This window comes from Xenopus laevis, chromosome 8L, assembly GCF_017654675.1.
Source record: "Xenopus laevis strain J_2021 chromosome 8L, Xenopus_laevis_v10.1, whole genome shotgun sequence".
Classification (NCBI taxonomy): domain Eukaryota; kingdom Metazoa; phylum Chordata; class Amphibia; order Anura; family Pipidae; genus Xenopus; species Xenopus laevis.
Genome location: NC_054385.1, coordinates 77,071,245 through 77,095,351, shown reverse-complemented (window position 1 = coordinate 77,095,351; position 24,107 = coordinate 77,071,245). Strand labels below are relative to the sequence as shown.

At 37.2% G+C, this 24,107-nt stretch overlaps 1 protein-coding gene across 6 annotated transcripts in view; it reads left to right on the top strand.

Annotated features, from left to right (window-relative positions):
• LOC108698703 (echinoderm microtubule-associated protein-like 5) overlaps positions 1 to 23,648 on the top strand; it is a 100,445-nt gene extending 76,797 nt beyond the window's left edge. The window contains exons 25-44 of one of the 6 annotated variants that reach the window (XM_041573009.1): positions 42 to 218; positions 1,279 to 1,480; positions 1,666 to 1,792; positions 2,214 to 2,228; positions 3,645 to 3,653; positions 5,451 to 5,529; positions 6,589 to 6,718; positions 9,245 to 9,343; positions 11,361 to 11,381; positions 11,495 to 11,668; positions 12,117 to 12,325; positions 13,579 to 13,736; positions 14,064 to 14,178; positions 14,728 to 14,916; positions 15,011 to 15,180; positions 15,360 to 15,522; positions 16,778 to 16,881; positions 17,960 to 18,113; positions 18,814 to 18,914; positions 22,874 to 23,648. In XM_041573009.1, coding sequence (XP_041428943.1) covers positions 42 to 218; positions 1,279 to 1,480; positions 1,666 to 1,792; positions 2,214 to 2,228; positions 3,645 to 3,653; positions 5,451 to 5,529; positions 6,589 to 6,718; positions 9,245 to 9,343; positions 11,361 to 11,381; positions 11,495 to 11,668; positions 12,117 to 12,325; positions 13,579 to 13,736; positions 14,064 to 14,178; positions 14,728 to 14,916; positions 15,011 to 15,180; positions 15,360 to 15,522; positions 16,778 to 16,881; positions 17,960 to 18,113; positions 18,814 to 18,914; positions 22,874 to 22,910 — 2,433 coding nt within the window. In that variant the 3' untranslated portion in view covers positions 22,911 to 23,648. Of the gene's footprint in view, positions 1 to 41; positions 219 to 1,278; positions 1,481 to 1,665; positions 1,793 to 2,213; positions 2,229 to 3,644; positions 3,654 to 5,437; positions 5,530 to 6,588; positions 6,719 to 9,244; positions 9,344 to 11,360; positions 11,382 to 11,494; positions 11,669 to 12,116; positions 12,326 to 13,578; positions 13,737 to 14,063; positions 14,179 to 14,727; positions 14,917 to 15,007; positions 15,181 to 15,359; positions 15,523 to 16,777; positions 16,882 to 17,959; positions 18,114 to 18,813; positions 18,915 to 22,873 lie in introns of those variants that run through there. The other 5 variants (XM_018230403.2, XM_041573010.1, XM_018230404.2 and 2 more) reach the window with 5 other exon arrangements.
• Positions 23,649 to 24,107: the final 459 nt, after the last annotated feature.

Here is a 24,107-nt window from a genome sequence, read left to right as displayed (position 1 = left end):
TAGAACCATGAGGCAAGTACTCTGAGCTTTCTATTTCTCAGGTAGAAAAAATTTCCTGGGCATCTTGGACAAGTGTTCAAGGTCCAAGCTGTGAAGGCATCTGGCCAGTGATTGGAGAAGCGAGTGATGTGATGGCTGCCTCTCTTACGAGTGACGGCAAAGTATTGGCAACCGGGGATGACTTTGGCTTTGTGAAGCTATTCCGATACCCAGTTAAAGTAAGTTTTAATGCTAACATAAAATTCAAAAGTAATAATTTTAAATGACCTGTTAAATTTTTGCAGTAATGAATAATGAAAGCATAGATTCCTTAGAGCACTAAATAATAGATACAGTAACTGACACATTCCCTGATTGTGACAATCAATGAGAATCCATGGGCAGAAATGTGCAGAAATGTGCAGATTTGGATTGATTTAAAGGCATTAACAGTAATACTGGGATATAGCTACAAAGGGAAAGGAGGGGCACTTACAGATAAAGAAAATTAATAGAAGGAAGTAGATGGCAATTGATTTAAAAGGGATATGTATAGACATGTACATTACCAAAGTAGAGTTGCGGAGACAGTTGGGGCAATTGAAAACATACAATAACAGAGAAGTAATGGATAATACACAACAGTCAAGGGCAGCAAGGAGTAAATGAAAAGTATGGGAGTTGCAGGCTGATTTGGGAAACAGATAATACAACAAGAGGCAATGGTAGATAGTGACAATTCAATTAATAGCAAAACATAACAAATTAATAACAAAAAAGCTGAATATGAACAAATCAAAATAGGCAATGTTGTTTTCCATGTAAATCAGCTGCAGCTAACTATCTTTTTACAAGCCTAGTTTGAGAACCTGATATTTATATAATAGATTTTGAAGCACAAACATGATGTTCTACTGCAGCCCATAAACAATCTGAAAATGTTAGGGGATCTTGTCATTTTCAGATTACCCCAATAACTTTTCAAGAGGCTGGGTCAGCAACAACTCAACCTTGGATCCAAAAATGGATGATTGTGTTTATGTGTCCTCCAATAAAAATATATTTTCTGATATCTATAGCTCTCCAATTAGCTTTTGGGAATTTTCATCAGGTTGAAAAATGCATGGCCAACATAGTGTGCAGCTATTCCATTTATTTCCACAACCTTCAAGTGATGGAAAACAATTTGCAGAGGCTTCTTTCTATTTACTGTATAACCAATAAATAGAGAAAGCTGGATATGATGTGACTAGTACTGTGCCCATTCTGTTGGAAAAAAACTTTTTTTGTGATTCTCAGGGGAAATTTGGAAAATTTAAGAGGTATGTAGCACACAGTTCACATGTTACCAACCTTCGCTGGATACATGATGACAGCCTACTAATAACAGTGGGTGGATTGGATACATCCCTCATGTTGTGGACTCATGAGATGGAAGGACACCGGGAAACCAGATTATGTGATAGTGAAGAGTCTGATCTAGACTCTGAGGAAGATGGTGGTAAGTCAGATGAAAGAGAATTGTGTCTTACATTGTTTTAGCAACTTTTGCTTTCTTAATAACTGCTTTATAGTTTAACAGTTTACTTGCATTATTACAGTTAAGCCTCTAGTAGAAGCAATCAGTGAATGTGTTTAAGAGTTGCTTTTGTATAGTGATGATTTTTTTTCTTTATTTCTTCTAAGGTTATGACAGCGATGTTACAAGGGAGAATGAGATGAACTACACCATCAAAGCCTTATCCACTAACATACGGCCTATGGTTGGAATCAAGCCACACTTACAGCAGAAGGAGCTTTCCCTGGATGAGAGGTAACTGTGGCAAGAAACAGATCCACTTCTAGCGGTTTCGGTCTGAAATTTTTAGAAACAAACCTGAGAACTGAGAGTTTAAAAAATAAAATATTGGTGGTTTTCATTAAATTCTGTCATGTTTGTTAATTGATTTTTGTTTAGTTTCAAATGTATTTTTTAATACATTATAATACATTTTTTTAACACTAGCTATATTTGTGGTAGAACTGGGATCTGTGTTTTGTGTCGGTTGCACCTCTTTGCTTATGTGCCATTATGTTTCTCTATTTCTGCACCGATATGAGAATTAAGCTTTTAGAATGATAGCAATACATATGATAAATACATGAATAGAAAAATTGAACATAAAAATAAATCAATGTCCTGTTTTTATTAACTATTCTCTTTTGGGTTTTATTTATTTGTTGCATTCATGAAGGCAGGGCATAGTCAGGTAAGAAGCCATAACATAAGAACAATTTACAAAGTCCATTGTAAATGAAATATTACTTCCACTGGGGGCTTTTATTCTGTTGGTCTTATAGATCCTAGTTTTACACTGGGCTCTTATTTTAAATCCATTGAAAAGAACAATCATGATTAAAAACAACAAAATCTATTTCTATTGCCTGGAAAACCTTAATTAAGTGAATTTATAACGTATCCTGCTTCACAGCTCCCTTGACAATCTAGCCAGAAGCAACAACAGATGTTCAGCTAATTACTTTTCTTTATGTTTCTTATGCCAAACGTATTTGCATTTCATAATTATCTAAATACCAAAGGGACTTGTAAAGTCTGCTGTCAAGGCTGTCAGTATTGGCAACACAATAAAAAGTTTGTAGTGCTTGATATAAGCAATGTTTTCTTATCAATGCGGGATATGCTTCTAACACATTTGTTGGAAACACTTTTGAAGTGGTAGAATTTTAAAGCTTTGGTTAAAAGTTCACACTTTGATGGCTTCTTTCTGCTTCTGGAAATACCTTTTTATCTTCATGCAAATGGTAGAAATTTGAAAATACCATTATTTGAAGGTATCTGTGGAATAATAATTTTGTTGCTGGGCCAAACAACTCAGCGGCATGTTCCAGAGCAGTGACAGATTTGACAGTATATAGGAACCCCTCACAACTATTCACCAAAACCTAATGCAAATGTAAACCATTCTTTAAAAGCTAACACCATAGTGTAGGTTGCATAATTAATAATTAGTAAACATTAAGGATTTTTTTTTCAAAGTAAAGCTCACAGTAAACAAAAAACAGCTGCATGACTAAATTGGTTGCTTAGACAATTGTATTGTTCAATAACAGATGGACTTTAGTGCCTAACTAATTGGCAATCTGACAATAAAACACCATTATAAATCATGTGGAACATTTCAGGGGAAGCTAATCAATCATCCACAGCGTTACAAATGTTTGCAGAATATGGAAACCATTTTAAGTACATTTTTTGCAGGGTTCAGATGCACAAAGAATCACCTTTCCACTCACCTGATCAGATTAAAGAGAAATGCAGCGATATAATGAAGTTGCATAAATGCCATAGAGTGGCAAATACTTTATAAAGTCATATATATTGTACTGTTTTTAATAAATATGCTAATCGTTTCCAATTAAAGACTGTCTCAAAGATTAAAGCTTAAATATTTCCCCAGTTCACTGTGTATATTGTAGAAAAGCAAAAACCATTTTGTTCTTGAAATAATTGGCCTTGCAAAGGTCAAACACACTAGGGAAGTTTGGTCCATGTGTATTATGCAGCACCTGATTACATCTCTGATTCTTGCTTCCTCTCTTAGTCTCCAGCTCCAGCTGTCCTTCTTTATATAATTCTTATCTTTTTCTTACTTGCTGCTGTGTAGAGGTTCCAGGTAATTTGTTTCCCCTAAGTGTTATATCATGAGCATTATCAACATTTAATGAGCTGTCAACCATTAAATACCATCTTCTACTAACACTGTCATTGCTGTCGGTAAAAACTGTGTATTTTATTGATGAAAATATTAGAGACATCAACCAGCCCCATGTCATGAGGGAGATAATAATCCAGTCCTGTTTCTTCTAGGCATGAATTCCTCTACACACTATATGAAAATATTAAACAAGACCTCAAAAAGGCCCAGGGGGATCGTAATTTCCCTCATGACATGGGGTTGATGGTTGACACCTCTATGAAATATTGTAAATGTGTTAAAGGCAAACCATGCTGGCGTTTGAACCGTTCATTTCAAGTGGGATCTATGTCTGGTAACTTATAAATATGATGTTAGTTATAAGCACAATAAAGTAAACAGGTGTAATTCTATAATAACTTTACTATGAATAAGCTTGTTGGAATATTTACAGGCCAGTATGTACAATGAAAAAGAACATTTTTTTTTAATATATATAAGCAGAATTGGAAAAGCATTTGTCAAGTTTTGGGCTGCTTTCCAATGGAGGAGAAGATGAATATTTAACAGTTGTGGGTGAATTCCCAAGAGCCATGCTACTACTCAAATAAAAAACAAATAAGTTATTTAGTGGATTGGAATATTTTAAGCTTTCATGGTTGAGTACTTTAACTTGTGTTGCAGTTGCGGGTCCACGAGGGGGAGGAACTTGACATAAAAGTGATGTCACAGGGTGGGATCATGCCATTGAGGGGGCGGGGCCAAGCAGAGGAGTGTGGAATCTGTAAATATTGTAGCTTGAAAGGGCCTGGCTGGTGCTGGTATATATACCGGCCTTTGCTGGTATTTTATCGGCTAGGCTGGTGAAATACTGGCCAGGTGGCAACTCTAGTTGCAGTGGGGTTGTTACAGCTGGGATTCAAACCTTATAAACAACAGCCGTTTATTCTGATGCCTTTAAAGAGGGGAGGTTTTTTTGATTCTAAGTCATTTTCTTCATTAGAAAAACATTTTATTTCTAGTATAAAATGAAGTGAATGGAGATCTTAGCAGCAGAAACTACTTATAGGCTGGCAGGGGCTCTTATAGTTGGCTCCATGGCACTTATGTTGTCATTGTTTTGGCCATAGAAAGTCAGTTCTGTAATGTTCAGCTTTATTCTGAACTACTAGATGGCCAGTGCATCAATGATGTACACGTCCTAGCCCAAGGTCTTAGCACCATCATCCTCCCTTCAGGGGTAAAGTTGTTTGAAACGATTATATTGCTTGATAATAAGGACCTAAAGGTGTTATGAATCTCCCTTTCCTAGGAAAAATGGTAAAGGCAGTATCCCAGCACTATCAAGGCCATGGGTTCTTCCATTTCTGTTTAATAACACAAGCCTGGAAAAAATGCTTCCCCCAGTTCACTTAGAATGAAAGAGGTAGAAATGCCTTTACTTCACACAACACCTGTAATGTCTAAAGGGGTCTTGTCTTATATTTGAGTTATGAAAAACTTGGAAGAATGTATTTATTTATTTATCATTCATTTTGTGTGTACATGAGGGTAATTACATTTGAGAATATGTCCTCTGTAATGCAAATTTTTCAACAAGCTTTTTCATATAACATCAAGTTGTACATCTGCACTGGTGGTCACAATACTTGCTTATTGGTTTATTGATTAATATCTGTGTTGTGAGTTTATCAGTTGTTTCCTCTGCAGATCCCTTGCACTGGTGTAAAATGGGTGACAGACCAGCCTTTTCTTATTCACAGTTCTCTGTTTCAGACCTCCTGTTAGTAGGGCGTTACCACCACCTGAAAAGCTTCAAACCAACAATGTTGGAAAAAAGAAAAGGCCCATAGAGGTAAGGAAGTAAACCCAAAGAATTTAGCTCATTGGTGTTTAGAGTTTCCTCTCTAGTTTTCCTGCATGGCAGCTGCCACAGCTACAACATTGTACTATTATAAATGCATATAAAGCTTTTGTTTATCACTTGTAAATGTAAAAATGTAAACATAAACGTAAAAAGTGGAAAACAAATAGGTGAATACATTAAATTGGTGTATACATTAAACATACAATAAAGAATACAGTTAGAACAGAAGAAAAATTAAATTGTACATTCAGACTATATAAGGTTATGCAATAAAAAACACTAAGTTTGCTAAGTTTATCAATAGGTAGCCTTTACCAGTCACCTGTTTACAAGCAAACATCTTACTGGTTGCTATGGGTTACTGCTCCTGGGCAAATATAGTGCCTTTTGTTACACATGGGGGGTATATACTGTATATAGGTTTTTCCATTGTACCTTAGACTATATCTAGGTTTTTCATAGTGTTATTTATTAGAGGGACTGTTCACCTTCCAACACTTTTTTTTCAGTTAATTATTTCAGATGGTTCAACAGAAATAAAGACTTTTTAAAATGTCTCTTCTATTTGTGACCATTTTTCTAATAGTTAAATGTAAAGTTTTTCACCGTATTATGTTTTATAAAGTGATAGTTCCTAACACTACAGATGCTGCTGAGAAATGTATCAATTAATGCAGCAAATTGTAACAGCATCTGGACCTGAATTACTGAGCTGCCAGACTGAAACACCAGAGACAGGAACATTAAACTTTATACTTCAGGTTTGGAAAAACTGTAAAAAATAAAATACGGAAAGCTATTAAAAAAATTTTTATTTCTGGTGAACAATCTGAACAATAAAAAGTGTACTGAACTGAAAAAAGTTTTGAAAGGTGAACGATCACTTTAAAGTTTCTTGATTTTGGGTTTTCTCCCATTCATCATGTTTGGGGCATGAGGTTTTTAGAAAATGGCATCTTTCCATAATTTGGCTCTTAATTACTTTTTTTTTTAAAGAAAGCCTGTACTTCTGTATAGATAACTCATAGTCTTCTTTTGTCATTGTAGGACCTGGTGCTGGAGCTGGTCTTTGGATATAGGGGTAAAGACTGCAGGAATAATGTCCACTATCTAAATGACGGCGATGACATCTTATACCATGCTGCCTCTGTAGGGATCCTGTACAATACAGCCACAGGTAAGGAAATACCATATTGGCTTATACTTTCATATCCTGCTTCTTTTACAAAAATCAATAATACAAAGGGTCTCTATGTCTCTAATACACACTGGTGGTCCAGCCAAGGCATAATCCATGAAGAGATATCAGCTAAGAACAAAATATAGTAAAACCATTAGGGGCTCATTCAATAACACAAATTCCAAGGATTATGCAGAATTCTAATGCTGGCACCAACTAAGTAGCAAGTACCATAAATTGCATGCAATTCACCAATTCAAATGTTAATTTGTGTCAGCATTGGTAAATTAAGGTAATTCATTTTGTTTATTCAAGGTGGATTTGAACTCAATTATTGAAATAGCATTGTACAAGAGTCTCTTATAACATTATATATATATATCTATATATATATATATATATATATATATATATATATATATATATATATATATATATATATATATATATACACACATACATTGTACGAGAGTCTCTTATAACATTATATATATATATATATATATATATATATATATATATATATATATATATATATATATATATATATATATATATATATATATATCGTTAGCATATGATGAATCTGGTGCAAGTCAGTTGCAAATGTAGATGCAAACACAAAGGGGAGGCTGAAATTAATACTGCCTCAAGACTTATTGCTGCCATTTATTAAAGGTACATGCATCCAAACATGCTGTTTCTACTACCATACAGGTGATCTAAACACCATTGTGTGTGTGTCCTACTTCTATTGTGGAATTTTATACCTAGTGATACAGGGGACCCATGGTAGTAATTCCAGGGTTTCCATAGCTGGTTTGTGTCAATAGGCATAAGCCGTCTTGTAGTCAGTATAAGCATTAGAACATTCACAAGGTAACATACCGTATATACTCGAGTATAAGCCGACCAGAGTATAAGCCGAGGTACCTAATTTTACCAACGAAAACTGGGAAAACTTATTGACTCTAGTATAAGCCTAGACACAACTACAGCCCTGTCTCCCAGCAGCGCACATTCTGCCAAAGCGAACCCCAGCGATCAACCGGACTTCTTTGCAAAGTTGATGGTGACAGAGAATTGCCAAATGGATTACTGTGTGCATTGTCCCACTGTCCCACTACCATGTGCAGAGGGTGCTGTGTGATATTGCCATCACTGTTAATCTTTCGTATAACCAACAGAGGGTGCTGTGTGATATTGCCATCACTGTTAATCCTTCATATAACCAACAGAGGGCGCTGTGTGATATTGCAGTCACTGTTATTCTTTCATATAACCAACAGAGGGCGCTGTGTGATATTGCAGTCACTGTTAATCTTTCATATAACCAACAGAGGGCACTGTGTGACAAAGATAAAAACGACCCATTTAATCAACTCTGGAAAAACAAAAATACAAAACAAGCAACATCACAAATATATCAAACAATTAGAACAGTAATTGAATTAGAAAATTAACAAAGACCAAGTTTCACGTGGACCAAGGAAATTCCAAATACCACAATCCCTGAAATCCTTAAACAACACATAAACATCATGAAGCTACTACCGGCAAGTAGATATCAAGAAATGGCTCTTCAAATACTAAAAAACTCATACCTAACTCCAATCTGAAGATACAAAATTGGAAATCTGCCCTCTGATAACTGCCACAGATGCCACTCCCCCAAAGCAGACCTAATACACAACCTTTGGTCATGCCGTTCATTACAAAACTTTTGGGTAGAAGTAGCAAAATACGGTGCTCAGATGATTGGCAAAACTCTCCATGTGCAATCAGAATGGGCAATATTTAGCGACAGCACAGCCTACACACAATTAACAAAAACAGAAAAGAACTTGATGGGAAGACTGGCAGGGGCTGCTAGGAAAACAATACTGGCTAAACACAGATTCTCCATCCATAACGATAGTAATACAAAAACTACACCATATATTTCACATGGATTGATTAGAAGCAACGATCAGAAAGGAACAAAACACAAAAAAATTCTTGAACACATGGACAACATACATAGAATCTCTCCACAACAAACTAGACATCTTACAGTCCACACATTCAAATATACAACATGGTACGACACAGCAATACTAACAGAACAACCATTAGTCATGGAGTTGTCCCAGTACTTCAGAAGCCTAAGAACAAAGACAACAGACTATGCACCCCCCAGGAGTCATCAAACTAATAGATTGTTAGCCTCCTATCCACAAATTACTTTATAGGGTTTCAACACTGATGTCAACACAGATTTTTAGAAATGTCATTATATTGTTATTATTGCAATGTTATTATAATGCTGATATATAATGTTATTGGAATGGATTGAAATTCTATTGTATAATTAACACCAACCGACAGATGTGTCAAAAATTCCAAATAAAAACAAGTTAAAAAAAATGGAATAATCACTTTGCTATGTCAATATTTGTTGCAGTAATATATAAGTAAACCCTGTTTTTCTACTTGCAATGATATATTTTCCTGGTATTAGTCTTGAAATATTGTGTTTTGCAGGGTCTCAGAGTTTCTACCAGGAACACACTGATGACATATTGTGTCTGACTGTGAATCAGCATCCAAAATTCATCAATATAGTGGCAACTGGCCAAGTAGGTATGTTTGTATGGAGAAGTGTAACAGGGCGTGGGCAAAAGAAGCGTCACAGTACTCATAATCATTTAAATGAGAGGGAACTGTGTACAAATCCAGACACATATTCTTGCACAGTATCAGAAGTATGAACACTTCCCTTGTTTGAGGAGACTCAAAGACCGTAAAAAGATTGTATATGATTACCTTGCATGCATACAGGGACATAGAAGATATAATTCACAGTATGAAATAATGATGATCTAAGTGTAATGTGGTTCCAGAATAGTGTTATATCACATTGCTGAGTAGCTATATTCCTGGTTAAGTATCTTTGTAAGAGGGTGAACGAGTGTTGTGTGCAAATGTGTGTGTGTATAAATCGTGTAAAATGGAAAATTGTAAATGTTGAAGTGATTGGGAATTTTTGTATTAAAGGTGTAATGTGTAATTGTAAGAGGGTAATTTTTGGTGTTTAGTGCAATTCCTTCCCCAGCCACTAGAGCTAGTGGACCAGAAGGGTATTTAAGGGGAAGACATACCCAGGGTGGGGTTCTTTCCACTCTAGAAGTAGATAGAGGCAGACACTCAGTGGGAAGTACTAGGTACTTCATATAGTTTAGGAATAGCTAGCACGGGTAGCTAAGACCCCAAAGAGGAGGTAGAGGCTGAAGAGCCAAGGCTAAGCCAGTTAGGGCAGAAGTGTCAGAGAGGCATAGGCATCCTGAAGGAGGGGCAAGAAATTCCTACCCGGAGTAGGAAAGGGGGGCATAGCGTATACGATGGGCTGTTAGAACCGGGAGGTGAGTGATCCTGGAAAGGGATGAGCAAGTGGAGCCTCAGGAGGAATAACGGAATGTTAAAGATGACTGCTTTGCAAGTGATGGAGTGACCAGTAACTGAGTTGTGATGTGACTGTTTTGGATACTCTGGAGTATGAAAGTGAACCGATATGCATGTATCTGTAAATTAAAAATTATTTTAAAAAATATTAAAGATTGGTATAGGTTATCTGTTGCCTCTTCCCATTGATCCTCTTCCCGTTGATCCTCTTCCAGTTCTCCCAGTGTCCGCCATTTAACATAGGTACGGTGGAAAGGAGCACTTGGGCTGTTACCAGGAGCCAATATATCTGAGATGCCAGTTTGAGAGTTCCTTTAAACTTAAAATGAAAGGGGTTATTAAAGAAAAGCATAAAAATAACACAGAAAGGCAAAGAAAAACAGGTGAATGAATTTTACTATGCAGGCAAGTACATAGGTTCCTGTAAAGATAAACAAAGGCTGCTGGACAACAGGCATCACATATAGTGAAGTAAGTAAGGTAGAACATGCTTTGAGCAACAGCATTAGACCTATAAAACTGAAATAGGGATTAAAAGCATAGACAGGTATGGGACCTGTTACCCAGAATGCTCGGGACCAGGGGTTTTCAGGATAATGGATCTTCCCATAATTTGGATCTTCATACCTTAAGTCTACTAGAAAATCATGTAAACATTAAATAAACTTAATAGACTGGTTTACCTTCCAATAAGGAATAATTAAAATCTTAGTACTGATCAAGTACAAGGTACTGTTTTATTACTACAGAGAAAAGGGAAATTATTTTTTGGATAAAATGGGGTCTATTGGAGACTGCATTTCCGTATTTCAGAGCTTTCAGGATAATGGGTTTCCAGCTTAGGCAATGAGGTGTACCCTATCAAGACATCTAAACAGACAATGAATGTAACAAATACTAAGATATAGTCAAAGATGTTCCATGGCACCCAAAGGTGCCAGATAATCAAACTTTATTTTAAATACTTCCTCCTGTTCCCTGCAGGAGTCCTTCAAGCAATAGAATGTAGAAACAATGTGATATACATTCCATAGTCCTACATTAACAAACATATGAATAAGTAATATACTTGGAAATGTGATATGAGGGTCAGTTAAATAATAGCCTTATTTGGTAACTGTGGCTTCCCTGAACTGTGAAGGAGTTTAGTTGGGGGACAAATGTCCATTTTTTTAATCAGTATTTTTTCTTTTTTCAGGTGATGCAGCTGATATGTCTGGTGAGTAAGAAACAGAAACAATAATAATATGTCTGCAGTTAAAGAAATTCATAGACAGGTAATATGCTGTTCCATTACAATTTCACATAACATTTTTATATACTTTTTTGCAGCCACAGCCCCTTCAATTCACGTATGGGATGCAATGAGCAAACAAACTCTGTCTGTACTGCGGTGTTATCATTCCAAAGGGGTCTGTTCTGTCAGCTTCAGTGCCACCGGCAAACTTCTGCTGTCTGTGGGGCTGGACCCTGAGCACACCGTAACCATATGGAAGTGGCAGGAAGGTACCCAAGATTTTACCACCTTATCAAAAAAAACATCAGAGCAATAGATCTCTCTGACTAATAGATATTTGTATGTGGCTGTTTAATATAGTGTAATGTGAAAAAAAGGATTTTTACATATAATTCATTTATCTTAGGTCAGGCATTGTGCTGCGCAGAACTCTCAGTTTGCTTGGATATGGAGTGATTTCATTCACTTTAATCCATGCGGTCATACATTTACCATCCCATTTGAGAGATTGTTTTATGGTATATGAATGTTACTGCCGGTGTTTGATTCTCAAACACTTTCACATAGAAACACATTTTGTTTTGTTTTAGTGATCCTTAGGAACCTAGTTTTACACCAGAAAAAGAATGTTAAATAACGGTGTGATATACATGGTGTGCTTATTGAAGCATATGTGCATTGTTGCCATCCAATCTACTCTCCCTTTAACTGTTTCAGGTGCCAGAATTGCCAGCAAAATGGGTCACAATCAGCGAATCTTTGTGGCTGAGTTTCGACCAGACTCAGACACTCAGTTTGTATCTGTGGGGGTGAAGCACATTCGGTTCTGGACTCTGGCTGGCAGAGCTTTGCTGAGTAAAAAGGGCATGCTGAGCTCCATTGACGATGCCAGAATGCAGACAATGCTGGCTGTAGCTTTTGGAGCGGTAAGTGGCAGTTCTGTGCAAAGCATGTTTATGCCTTTTAAGATTATATACCAGGCAGAGTACGTATTGGGTTGAGAACATAGAATATTCTTAGCTAGGTTTAAGGCTGGGTTATATTAATCTTGCCTAGTATTGACGGCTGTCAAACCTGTATTAGAGCTCATGAGAGACTCATGATAAGTAGAGTTAAAGGTTATTGTTAAGGGCAGAATTGTGGCTTGATTAACCAAAATTTTCTGTAATTTTGGGTACATATAAAGTCAGATGTAGACAAAAAGTACAATAAAATAAGTTAACATTTGCAAAGAGCAGTAAAGAAAATTTCTTGGCTTTTGGGCAAATACCATAAAAGTCCTACATTGAATATAGATGAGACGTATATGATAAACTTTTAATGAAAATCAGGTATGTTTAGTGTATGCTATACTTGGTGGAAGTAAAAAGTTGGCAATATTGCATGTGTAGAGCACATTACTAATACACTTATGTGAATTAGTTGAACATTGTTGACCTTGGGCTGAATTTTTTGAGTAGCAGCTTTGCTTAGTGTTTCTGTGGGTAAAATTATTTAAATTAAATAGCCAGTGTTTTTCTTATGGATTTTGGTGACCCTTATTTATTTAGGAAAAACTTTTGGTGCTGCAGTGGACAGGGCATCAAACTTATTTCTTCAGTGTTTACTGAAGATAATACAGAATGCTCATAAACGTATTAATGTCCTTAGAGGATTGAAACGGTGTGGAGTCAACAAGATGGCACAAATTATATTTTGTAGAGCCACAATCGAAAGCATCTTAACTGGTAACATTTCAGTATGGCAACATCACACAACAGGAAAAAAAAGAGTGGTAAGAACTGCTAAATGGATCATCACCACTAAACTTCCTTCATTATCAGATCTAGACACTGCCAGATGCAAGAAAAAAAAAAAAATCAAAGCCATTACTAGTGACCGGAGCCATCCAAGCAATGGACTATTCATCTGGCAGAAACCCAACTATTCACTCAGGCACAAAAGGCCTGAAAGCATAAAAATTAGAAGTAAAAGACTATTCCACCACTTCTTCCCAATAGCGGTTAGACAAATGGTAAATGAGTCCAGATAACAGGAAAAGTAACATACATTAGGACTCCTCTCGCCATATTAATGTACTTACTGCACTTTATTATTTACTCAATAAATTCCTACTTGACTTGAATTAAAAATTTTTAAACACATTTGTATTTTATTTTTTTCATTTTATTTTGTGCAGGGTAATCTGACTTTCACTGGAACCATCAGCGGGGATGTATGTGTTTGGAAGGACCACATACTGTCTCGGATTGTGGCCAAAGCTCACAATGGGCCTGTGTTCACAATGTACACCACATTGAGAGATGGTCTGATCGTCACTGGTGGGAAAGAGAGGCCGTGAGTGCTTTATCATTGACCTTGTCAATGGCAGGTTTATATTGTGAGAATGGCAGGAATTGTCTGTGATTGTTAATGCAAGTTCTGGTAATGCCTTACGTTTTAACTCTTGACATTATTCGTTGTACAGCCTTATAGAAAATACCAGTATCTGGATTTTTAGTCTGTTAATGATCTGTTTATTTCTGGCACATTATTTCTATCAGTTCAGTATGAGTCATGGGGAAAACTGGGAAATGGCCAATTAGGATTGGTGTAACTTTATAATAATGTTGGTGGACACTGCTGAATCTCGCTGTACAACAGAAGTATTTGTGACTTCTCTAGGTCCAAAGAAGGAGGCGCAGTGAAGCTGTGGGATCAGGAATTGAAAAGATGCCGTGCATTTAGGTTAGAGACTGGACAAACAACTGACTGCGTTAGGTCTGTGTGCCGAGGAAAGGTAAGCAAATTATCATTTCAATAAAAACACAAAATGAGTCTAATGACAAAAGCAGCTTTCTTCCTGTATATATATATATATGTTGTGTAGCATGAAATCAGTATACTGTGTCAAATAGTAGTTTCACATGCTATACAGGCTCTTCATTGCTATATATTTGATATAAATACTTTATACATTGTTGAATAGAGCCCTAACGTTGGCCTGCCAGACAAGTGCAATGCCCATAATGGTTTTATCTAGATATGGCTGACAAACACTTCTGGAACATCACACTACACCAAATAACTCAAGGAGGCCACACATTGACTATGAGATTAAAAGACCATTTAACTCTTTGGCCAGAAATTCCAGGCATGTAGAAATCCTTGAAAAAATCAGAAGAATATCAACCAACTGAAATCTCAACATCATAATACATGAGTACATGCAAGTGAATCTCCACCGTAACATTGAAGAAGTTACTTTTAATTTTATTGATAGCATGAGTCATGACAACAAAGTATAGGGCAGTTTGAAGAATTGCTTCTTAATGCCTTTCCTCTTCAGGGTAAGATATTAGTCGGTACACGAAACGCAGAGATAATTGAAGTTGGAGAAAAAAATGCAGCTTGTAACATTTTGATAAATGGTCACGTGGATGGACCTATATGGGGCCTGGCAACTCACCCATCCAGAGATTTCTTTCTGTCTGCAGCCGAGGATGGGACAGTAAGGCTGTGGGACATTGTAGATAAGGTATGTGGGACTGCACAGTGGGTGCAAGTATTTGTATTCCTGCTTCAAGTGAAACTATAGGATTGTTACCATCCTTCTTTATTTCTCACAGAAGATGCTGAATAAAGTCAATCTGGGGCATGCTGCCCGTACTGTGTGTTACAGTCCAGAGGGGGACATGGTTGCTATTGGCATGAAGAATGGGGAGTTCGTTATCCTACTTGTAACCTCACTAAAAATCTGGGGAAAGAAAAGAGATCGCAGATCAGCAATCCAGGACATACGGTAAAATCCCAGTTTTTTACTGCCCTATGTTTGGTGTAACAGCTAATATTAGTATAATACAAACTTGGCTGTATTTGTTTCTGGATGAACCTGTTCAGAACACTTAAACAGACCTAGTATTATATAGTAGTATTATATTCTTTACAATTTGTTTCCTTACACTTCTTTCTTTGGTCTAGATTCAGTCCTGATTCCCACTACTTGGCTGTAGGTTCCAGTGAGAATGCAGTTGATTTCTATGACCTTACGATGGGCCCCTCATTGAACCGCATCAGTTACTGTAAAGACATCCCCAGCTTCGTGCTGCAAATAGATTTCTCTGCAGACAGCCGCTATGTTCAGGTGACATAACACATTATGTGCTTTCTACATGTATTTAATAAATACAAGGTTTATTCATTTTTGTATCACAAGTCAAAAAAGTGTTGTGATGAGCAATATCCCATGTAAGTTAACTTTTAGTATGTTATAGAATGATCAATTCTAATAAAATATTAAATTGGTCTTAATTATTTATTTCTTATCTTTTTCAATTATTAGCCTTCTTCTGACTCTTTCCAGCTTTCAAATGGGGGTCACTGACCCCATCTAAATAACAAGTTCTCTGTAAGGCTACACATTTATTGTTATTACTACTTTTTATTACTCATCTTACTAAAAAGTTAACTTATAGGTGAACCACCCCTTTAATTTTATATCATAGTGCATCCTATGTTTATGATTCCAAAAGAATGATCAGAAAAAGAGCAGAGACAGCCTTAAAGGAGAAATAAAGCTTAACTAAAGAAGTAGGCTTCTGTACCAGCCCAAGGCATCCACAGCCCTTTAGCAGGGAAGATCTGTGCCTCCAAAGATGCCCCAGTAGCTCCCCATCTTCTTTTCTGATGATTCACTGCACATGCTCTGGCCTGCTGTCAGTTACTGAGCTTAGGGACTCATTTACAATATACAGTACACATAGAATATGAATGTCACACTATAAGGCTGATTAGTAATTAATACAGATAATTACTACATGGCAGCACAGAAACCAGTGCAATTGGCATCAGAATTTAATAATCAGCCCTGTAGCATCAGCTTATATTACATGACAACCTCATTTTATGCTTGATCATTTATTTTGACCCCTTAAGATCAGCTTCTCAACAGCTGCTCAGAGCCCACTGAGCATGTGAGTGTCTCAGACACTTTCCAAGTTGGTGACCCCCTGTGTCAGGTTTGAAGTCCTGGATCATTGCTGCTATTAAGAAGCTGAAACTGAAAGTCTGGTGCAATGAGTTCAGTATATAAAATATTACATTTTTAGCCATATTCATTTTTAGGGTTTGGTTTTTTTTTTTTAAAAAGCTATAAAACCCATACATTTTTATGAGAATGTGATGGCTTTTCATGCACTAGGCATTTAGCTTTCAATTGGATTCTACAGCGAAAATGTTACTTGACTGTCACTGATCTATGACCAGAACCAGAGGCCATTCCATGCCCTGTGCATTTGCCATGTCCTTTATAAAGGGAGTTGAATGAAATGGTGGGATGGTGATCAACATCCCTGTTAAATGCATCCATTTAATCTCTTGTATTAATGATCATTCTAAAGGTCTCCACGGGATGTTATAAGCGGTTAATCTATGAAGTGCCTTTAGGAAAACTCCTTACAGAGCAGGCAGTGATTGATAGGATAACATGGGCAACTTGGACCAGGTAAGGACTTCAGAGCCATTCCCTTACCAAACTTTGTATTCAATGTACTTTAATCACTAAACATGATTGTGAGTGCTTTGTAATCTGTGTTGTAGTTTGTCACACAAGAAACTATCTAGCACAGAAGTGCAACCCCGTTGTTATTACTGGTCTTGTTCTAAATCAGTGAAGACACCACCGATTTAACATCTTAGCTGCAGAGGAAAGCTTAGACTTTAACCTTAAAGTGATACGGACACTAAAAAAATATTCTTGAAAATACTAGTGTGCATTAAAAGTTACCTATAGCTCATGCTGATCATTTTTCACTGATAGATCTGCTTTTGTAAGTAATTGTTACTTGAAGTTCCTTAACCTGACTGTTTTGTCAACCTGACTGGCTCTTCTCAACATTTCAGAGTTGACTACTGAAGCTCAAATATGGCAGCCCCCTCATAGAGAAACATGGGGGATCAGATGTGTAATGTAAAAATATCTGCAAATACTTTCATGGCGAAATTATAGATAGCATGCAAACACAATGTTATGATAGATATAAAAAAAGGTTTCATTTTTGGTGTCAGTATCTCTTTAAGGGCAGTGGCATACGGGGCTACTGGGTGAGACTATTCGCCCAGCGTCAAAATCCCCTCTTCTTCGGGCGACTAATCTCCCCTAAATGCCTTCCCGCTGGCTAGAATGTAAATCGCCGGCGGGATGGCGCTCGGAACGTTGTGCGACTTCGGAAAGCCGAAGTGATCTGAGTGCCATCCCGCTGGCGATTTACATTCTAACAGGCAGGAAGGCATTTAAGGGGGATTGGTCGCCCAAAGGCATTTAAGGGGGATTAGTCGCCTGAAGAAGAGGCGATTTGTAGCTGGGCGACTAATCTCCCCCAGTAGCCTCGTGTGCCACTGCCCTAAAGGAGAACTAAAGACAAATTTGTTTGCTCTAATATTTAAGGCTAATCAAAAGCCCCTCTGCATTAATTACAATTGTAGAACAAAAATGATCTCTATAGTGTATAACATGCTTGCAAAGTGGCTTGCAGGCATGAATGAGTGCCATAAAGTAACTCTGGTTTCCATATTCTATTCAGTGTCCTTGGTGATGAAGTAGTTGGCATCTGGTCCAGACACAATGAGAAATCTGATGTGACTTGTGCCTGCGTTTCTCACTCAGGAATCAGCCTTGTGACAGGAGACGACTTTGGAATGGTCAAATTGTTTGACTTTCCATGTCCAGAGAAGTTTGTAAGTAGCATTTATATTTATAAGCTAGCACTTAAATGCTACACCAATTACAGATGCACAAAATTCTGGGTTTGGTCCGGAATTGGCCGAATCCAAGAGCCAGGACAAATCTAATCTGACCCGATATAAACCAAAATATTTGCAGTGCAAAGGCAATTTCCAACGGTGTCAAGGGATCAGATTGGGTTTGGTATTGAGACAGACCGTTAAGTAGGATTTGGCCAAACACTGAATTGGTGGGTTCGGTGCATCCCTAACTCCAATACATTGTAAAATACCATTTCAATTATGATTTTAACTTCCAAAATTTTTTTAAAAGGTAGAAGATAAAGAGGATAGGGGATAAAGGAAAGAGAAGAAGGAAGAAGTACAGAGAACAGTAGAACAAAAAAAAGAGGGAGACAGAAATTGAAAGCAGAGAGCACAAACAATAGGGATGGCAGTGAGGAAAGATGGGGTCTGGAGAAGAGATGAGAGGGAGGGGAATTATGGAAAAGGGTAGCAAGTTAGGAATCATAGGGAATGACGATAAATACTGTACATCAGCAGGGATTTTTAATTAATAAGAATTAAATTATAAGTAAATATATGTTCATTTGAAAACCTTATTTGTTTTTATGTTAATAAAATCTGTAAAAAAATAGATTCAGGTAATGCAACAGTTGCTATTCATATATATTTTTATTGTATTCTTCTGAAGGCTAAACACAAGCGCTTTTTAGGGCACTCGGCCCATCTGGCTAATATCCGATTCACAAGTGGAGATCGCTATGTAGTCAGCGCTGGAGGAGATGACTGCAGGTGACTGGCGTTTTACACAATGTTGCAAATGTAATATGTATGACAGGTAGAGGCCCATTTATCAACATTATGATTTTAGTGGTTTAAAAGATTTTAAAGACCACGAAAAACGAATTTTCTCTAAAACCACAAATGGTAAGTAATTTATAAAAAGGTCTGAATATAAAAAGCACAAATGAATGATAAGATTTTACAATTGGAAAAGTTAAACTCCCGTTGACTTCTACATGATCGCTAGAGCTTTTCGTTGGTGAAGTTTTGCATTAACGGTTATCGTGGTTTTAACACTTAATACATTACAATTTTTTTGGGGGTTTAGTGTAATCAGTAGAATTCACGTTAAGTGCTAAAAAAAATTAGATTCATGAAAAAAAAATTGAATGTTAGCAAATGGGCCCTATAATTAAATATGCTTAATTGCACCAGTGCAGTAGCTCATAGCAATAAATCAGTAACTAGTTTTCATCAGTTTACTACTAGTTAGTAAATGATAATCATAACGATCTTAGATTCATTTCTTCTAATGATTGTAATATATTGTACATGTTAAGGGTGTTAAAGTGCAGCATTAAGAGATTGGATGTAAAAGGCATTTTTCTAGCATGTAAATAAAATAGTGCCTGGGGAAGTAGGGCTGGGTTTGGGGCAAACTAAAGTTTCACAGTTTCAGAAATTCAAAATGTTAGTGTTACAGGGCTTCTAGTGGCATTAGACCATGGCATGAACATCTATTATATTATATATTATTTATTTTGAAAATATTTTTTTTGATTTTCATGATAAACAAATAATAACAGTAAGACAGCAAATTTTATGCAGATGAAAGACAAGTTATAATCGATACAATGGCATAAAATTATTAAAAACTAAATACCATTTAATGAGACTGACAACAACTAACTAAACAACTAACTAAAATTATTTTCAGGGGAAATAAAATTTGTGTTGGGAACTGAAGGAAACACTACATTATCTAGATGCAAAAAAGCAAAGCACGGAGACAATTTAATCCTTATCTTCAATTGATAATTCAAAAACCCCAAAATTTCCCTCCAATATATATCAATCTTTGGGCAAGACCATAAATAATGAAAAAGTGACACATTAGTCTCATCACATTTAGGTATATTATATATTAAAGAGAATTCATGGGTCACAGATGCAGTCATGTTAATTTCCCTGCAGTGGTAGTGTAAAGAAATCCCACTCACAAAAAGAGAGACATTTTTTGACAAATACTTACCGAAATGTTCCTTTCCTGAGATGTAACATGGCAGTGGTCACTAATGGGTGAATACACTGTTGTCATGTGAGGAAATACCAAGCTTAATTATAAAACTCCTCCAAGACTCCCACTTTGTCTTTGCTATCATGATCATGCTATCTATTCTTTTCAACTCCATCTTGAAAGAATCTACTTTCAGCTTCCTGTTCAACTGATGTCTTTTTCTGTAAGAAGAGAATTCTGTACACTCCTTGAAAACAAAAATGCTCCTTTTTCTTGACTTCTCTGATAACGTCTCATTCCAGTTATTCTTTTAGAATTCTCATCAGTCGCAACTTGGTATTTGCACGTGGTGAGTCTTTATGAAAAAATTCTTCCCTAAGCATTTTTAAATTCTAGCAAATAACCTTTGAAATCACTTTGTTCATCTGCTACTGTCTTGGCCCAAACATCCTGAAAGTAGGAAAGCCTTCCCCCTACCTTTGGAGGAAGGACTGACGCACCATCATGCTTGTTTCTTCTCCGATTTCTCAAACTTCTTTGTATTACAAAAGGAAGTAGAAGACTTAATTCCTTCTTCCGGGTTTGTACTGATAGGCCTCATTAAGCTGTTGTTTGTCACGATACGTTCTGTAAGGTTTCTTCCCTCTTTTCTCTTGGGGAAAAAATTAGCTTTTTCCAGCCGAAGCTTTCAAAATAATATGATCCAGCTTGGCTCCAAACAACAACTGACCTTGATAAGGACATTTACAAAGATTGTGCTTTGATGGATTATCAGCCTGCCAGTGTTTCAACCACAATGATCTTCTGGCTGTCCCATGCCAGTCTCATGCTCTTGGCCGACCACTTGATGGCATCTAAAGAGGCTTCAGCTATATATTCTGCAGCTACCTTGATGACTTGTAAATCCTCAATCATCATCTCTCTGCTGGTTTTATTAAGCATAGCATCTTTTAAGTTATTTAGCCAAACTTTCATAGCTCTTGCTGCCTAAGTGATCGCTACTGCAGGCTAGCAAATAGCACCACCCGCTAAATGTTTTTTTCACATTATTATCCTGTCTTCTTTCCATCACATCCTTCAAGCAAATCTCTTCATCCACCTTTGGGGGGTTCTTTCCAATATTTAACTTTTTCTGCCTCACATGGATACATCTTATTTATTCTCACAGTCAAAAAAATTTTGATCAGGTTGCGCCCATTCAGCCTTGATCTCTTCCTTAATAATGAATGAACAGAAAAAAATGGTTCCATTTCCTTTTAAACATCACATCTTGTTTGGCTTGCACAGATTCTTCTGTATCCAGAAGTAGCACCTTCCTGAGAGCTCTGATCAGGGACTCAAATTTGTTCAAATCAATTGACTATCCTTGTCAGGCACAATCTGCTCATCACTGTCAAATACAGATCTAAATTCAATGATTCTTCACTATTTTAAGCACAAAGGTCTTAGTTGATTTGCAAGCTGAACAGAGTGACACCACATTGGAGGCCTTAGAATCAACAAATGTAGTTTGCATCCAGTTCATTAGGTGGGAGATTTGCTCAGCTGTACTTGGACCGGCAGAAAAATTAAGACATTCTTGGCAAAGCTTTTTGTTGTCTAGAGCATAGTTATTGCAGGCTTCGTATTCTCTTCTGGCAGCCTTTCTTCTATGTTCATCATAATGTCTGTCTCTAGAATCACTAAAAGGAAAACGATACTTGATAAGCCTCCAATAAAATAATTAATAACCACAACTATGAAACCTAAGGACTGTCTGGAGCTCATGTCAAATAATGTCAAATAATACAGGACAATAAATGAAAGCTCACATAAGCCCATTGTCCTAACAGCATTGCGGGACGAGAGAATACATGCCGAGCAGCAGCCAACAAACCGGAAGAGAGCTAAAGAAGCACATCTTGTTGGCGTGCATACCCGCTGACTTCCAGCGTTACACGCATTGATGCACTTCCAGTCTGAATCCTGTCTCCTTGGGACTTGGGGAACACTTGTATCTCCCACACTAGCAAAGCCCTCGGTCACTAGGGATCCTGAGGAACATTTCCAATAACCGTTAACCCCAGTAGGAGGCGATCTGCTGGCATTAACCCACAAAGCAACTTCCTCTTGCAAACTCATCCTAGAAAACAGGATAAAAAAAGACAAGGTGGGAGTCTTGGGGGGGGGGGGAGGTGAGTTTTATAATTAAGCTTGGTATTTCTTGTCCTCATATGACAAAGGGGTATTAACCTATTAGTGACCACTGCCATGTTAGGATCAGGAAAGGTTCGTGTCAAGCTCCTTGCACTTCCATATAGTTGGCACCATTTGGTCTGTCCTATAGCCTGTGAGTTTTGCACAACCTATTGAAACAGCAGAACCCTTGAGTTACCAACATCTCTGAACTAGGTGGTAGCTCCAGGGTCTCTTCAGAGTGCTGCATCAATCAGTAGAGATGTGATAAAAAAAAAAATAGCACACATTTTTACCCTGAACACCATAAAATAGTCCCAACTTGCCCTGGGGTAGTTGCACCGGATTCATATTGAAGTGCAAATTCAACTGGGTCAATTGAAGCATTGGCTGCTACTGCATCAGACAAAACTTACTGGTGACTGCAATGACGTTATGCATTGCGGGTAAAACACGTGGCAATTGTCCAAGATTACAAAAAACAAGATGAAAAAGTAATCCTATAAAATTATATTTTAAAACAACTGACGTGATCATTATGTTCTTAACATTTCAGCCTGTTTGTATGGAAATGTGTGCATATGCCACATTGAAAATAGTCACAGAATAAACTGGGCACCCCGCATGGCACAGAATGGGTGAGCTTGGTGTCCAAATGATTCTGAAGCTGCAAAGTTCTAGAGCCGGAGAAGTCATGAAAAACTGCAGCCCTGAATAAAAGTGAGTGGTGCGTGCTTCCCGGGAGTCCACATAAGAAGATGAGCATCATGAGGCAGCATGTATTGCACCCACAGATAACATATCTGATGTTAGTATTTGGAGCGAGGATCTTGTTCCTTGGGGGATCTCATTACTAGCTTGTAGGCCTACTGATCATGCCTAGAATTATCTGGTTATTTATGGAGACATCAAACATAAGAGCATGAAGAGATGCTATTTATCAGTCTATGCTCTAGTTAAACAGGTGGACAACTCTGCCAGAACTATTGCAGTGGACCTGCAAGAGCCAGGCCTGTTAAGACTTTGCTCAATCACTCGCAGTGCCAGCTGGGATGTGGCTCACATTTTGCGAGTGCCTTCCCTGCCTTCCCAAAGTAACAACTCCTGTCTTTGCCTTGTTAAGTCCAACTCTGTCCGTCACATGCCATATCAATGTACTGTATATGTGCTGCTTGTATTTCCTACTCTGCAGCTGTGTTATGAGGATGTTATTGAGTCTGTAAAGCTGTCTATTTTATCTGATTCAGTGCTGTAAAGAGCCTGTATGGGGCGCACTGACTATATTATCAGTGCATTTATTCTTGGACACTTAATAAATATACTTTGCTATATGTTTTCTGTCATTATGTTACAGTTTTAGTCCCGAAACAATTTTTTCAATGTGTGTGACTATTTCTAAATACGTGATTTCTAAAGGTCTAAGGACCAACCCTTGCTCAGAATTTTTAGAAATCTCCCATGAGGACAGTGAGTTGTAGGGGTTAACAGGTATATTTCCCTTGTCCCTGGAACCTGCTAGCTTCTTGTGTATAAACTCAAGATACCTCCAAAAAGCCCTGAACTCCGCTATAATGTTCAGGGGATGTAAATAAGAAAATCCAATTTTTTCTAGCAGACTGCTGGCAGATACAGTAAGGGGGCATCCCAATGCCACTAAAAAAATAGTAAAATACTTTACTCCCAGAGCTGTCAGCAGATGAACCAGAATATCTACTACACAGAACTATAGGTATATATAATACAAAACTATAACCAATAAACTATAAGTTGCTACCCTACAAAGGTAATCT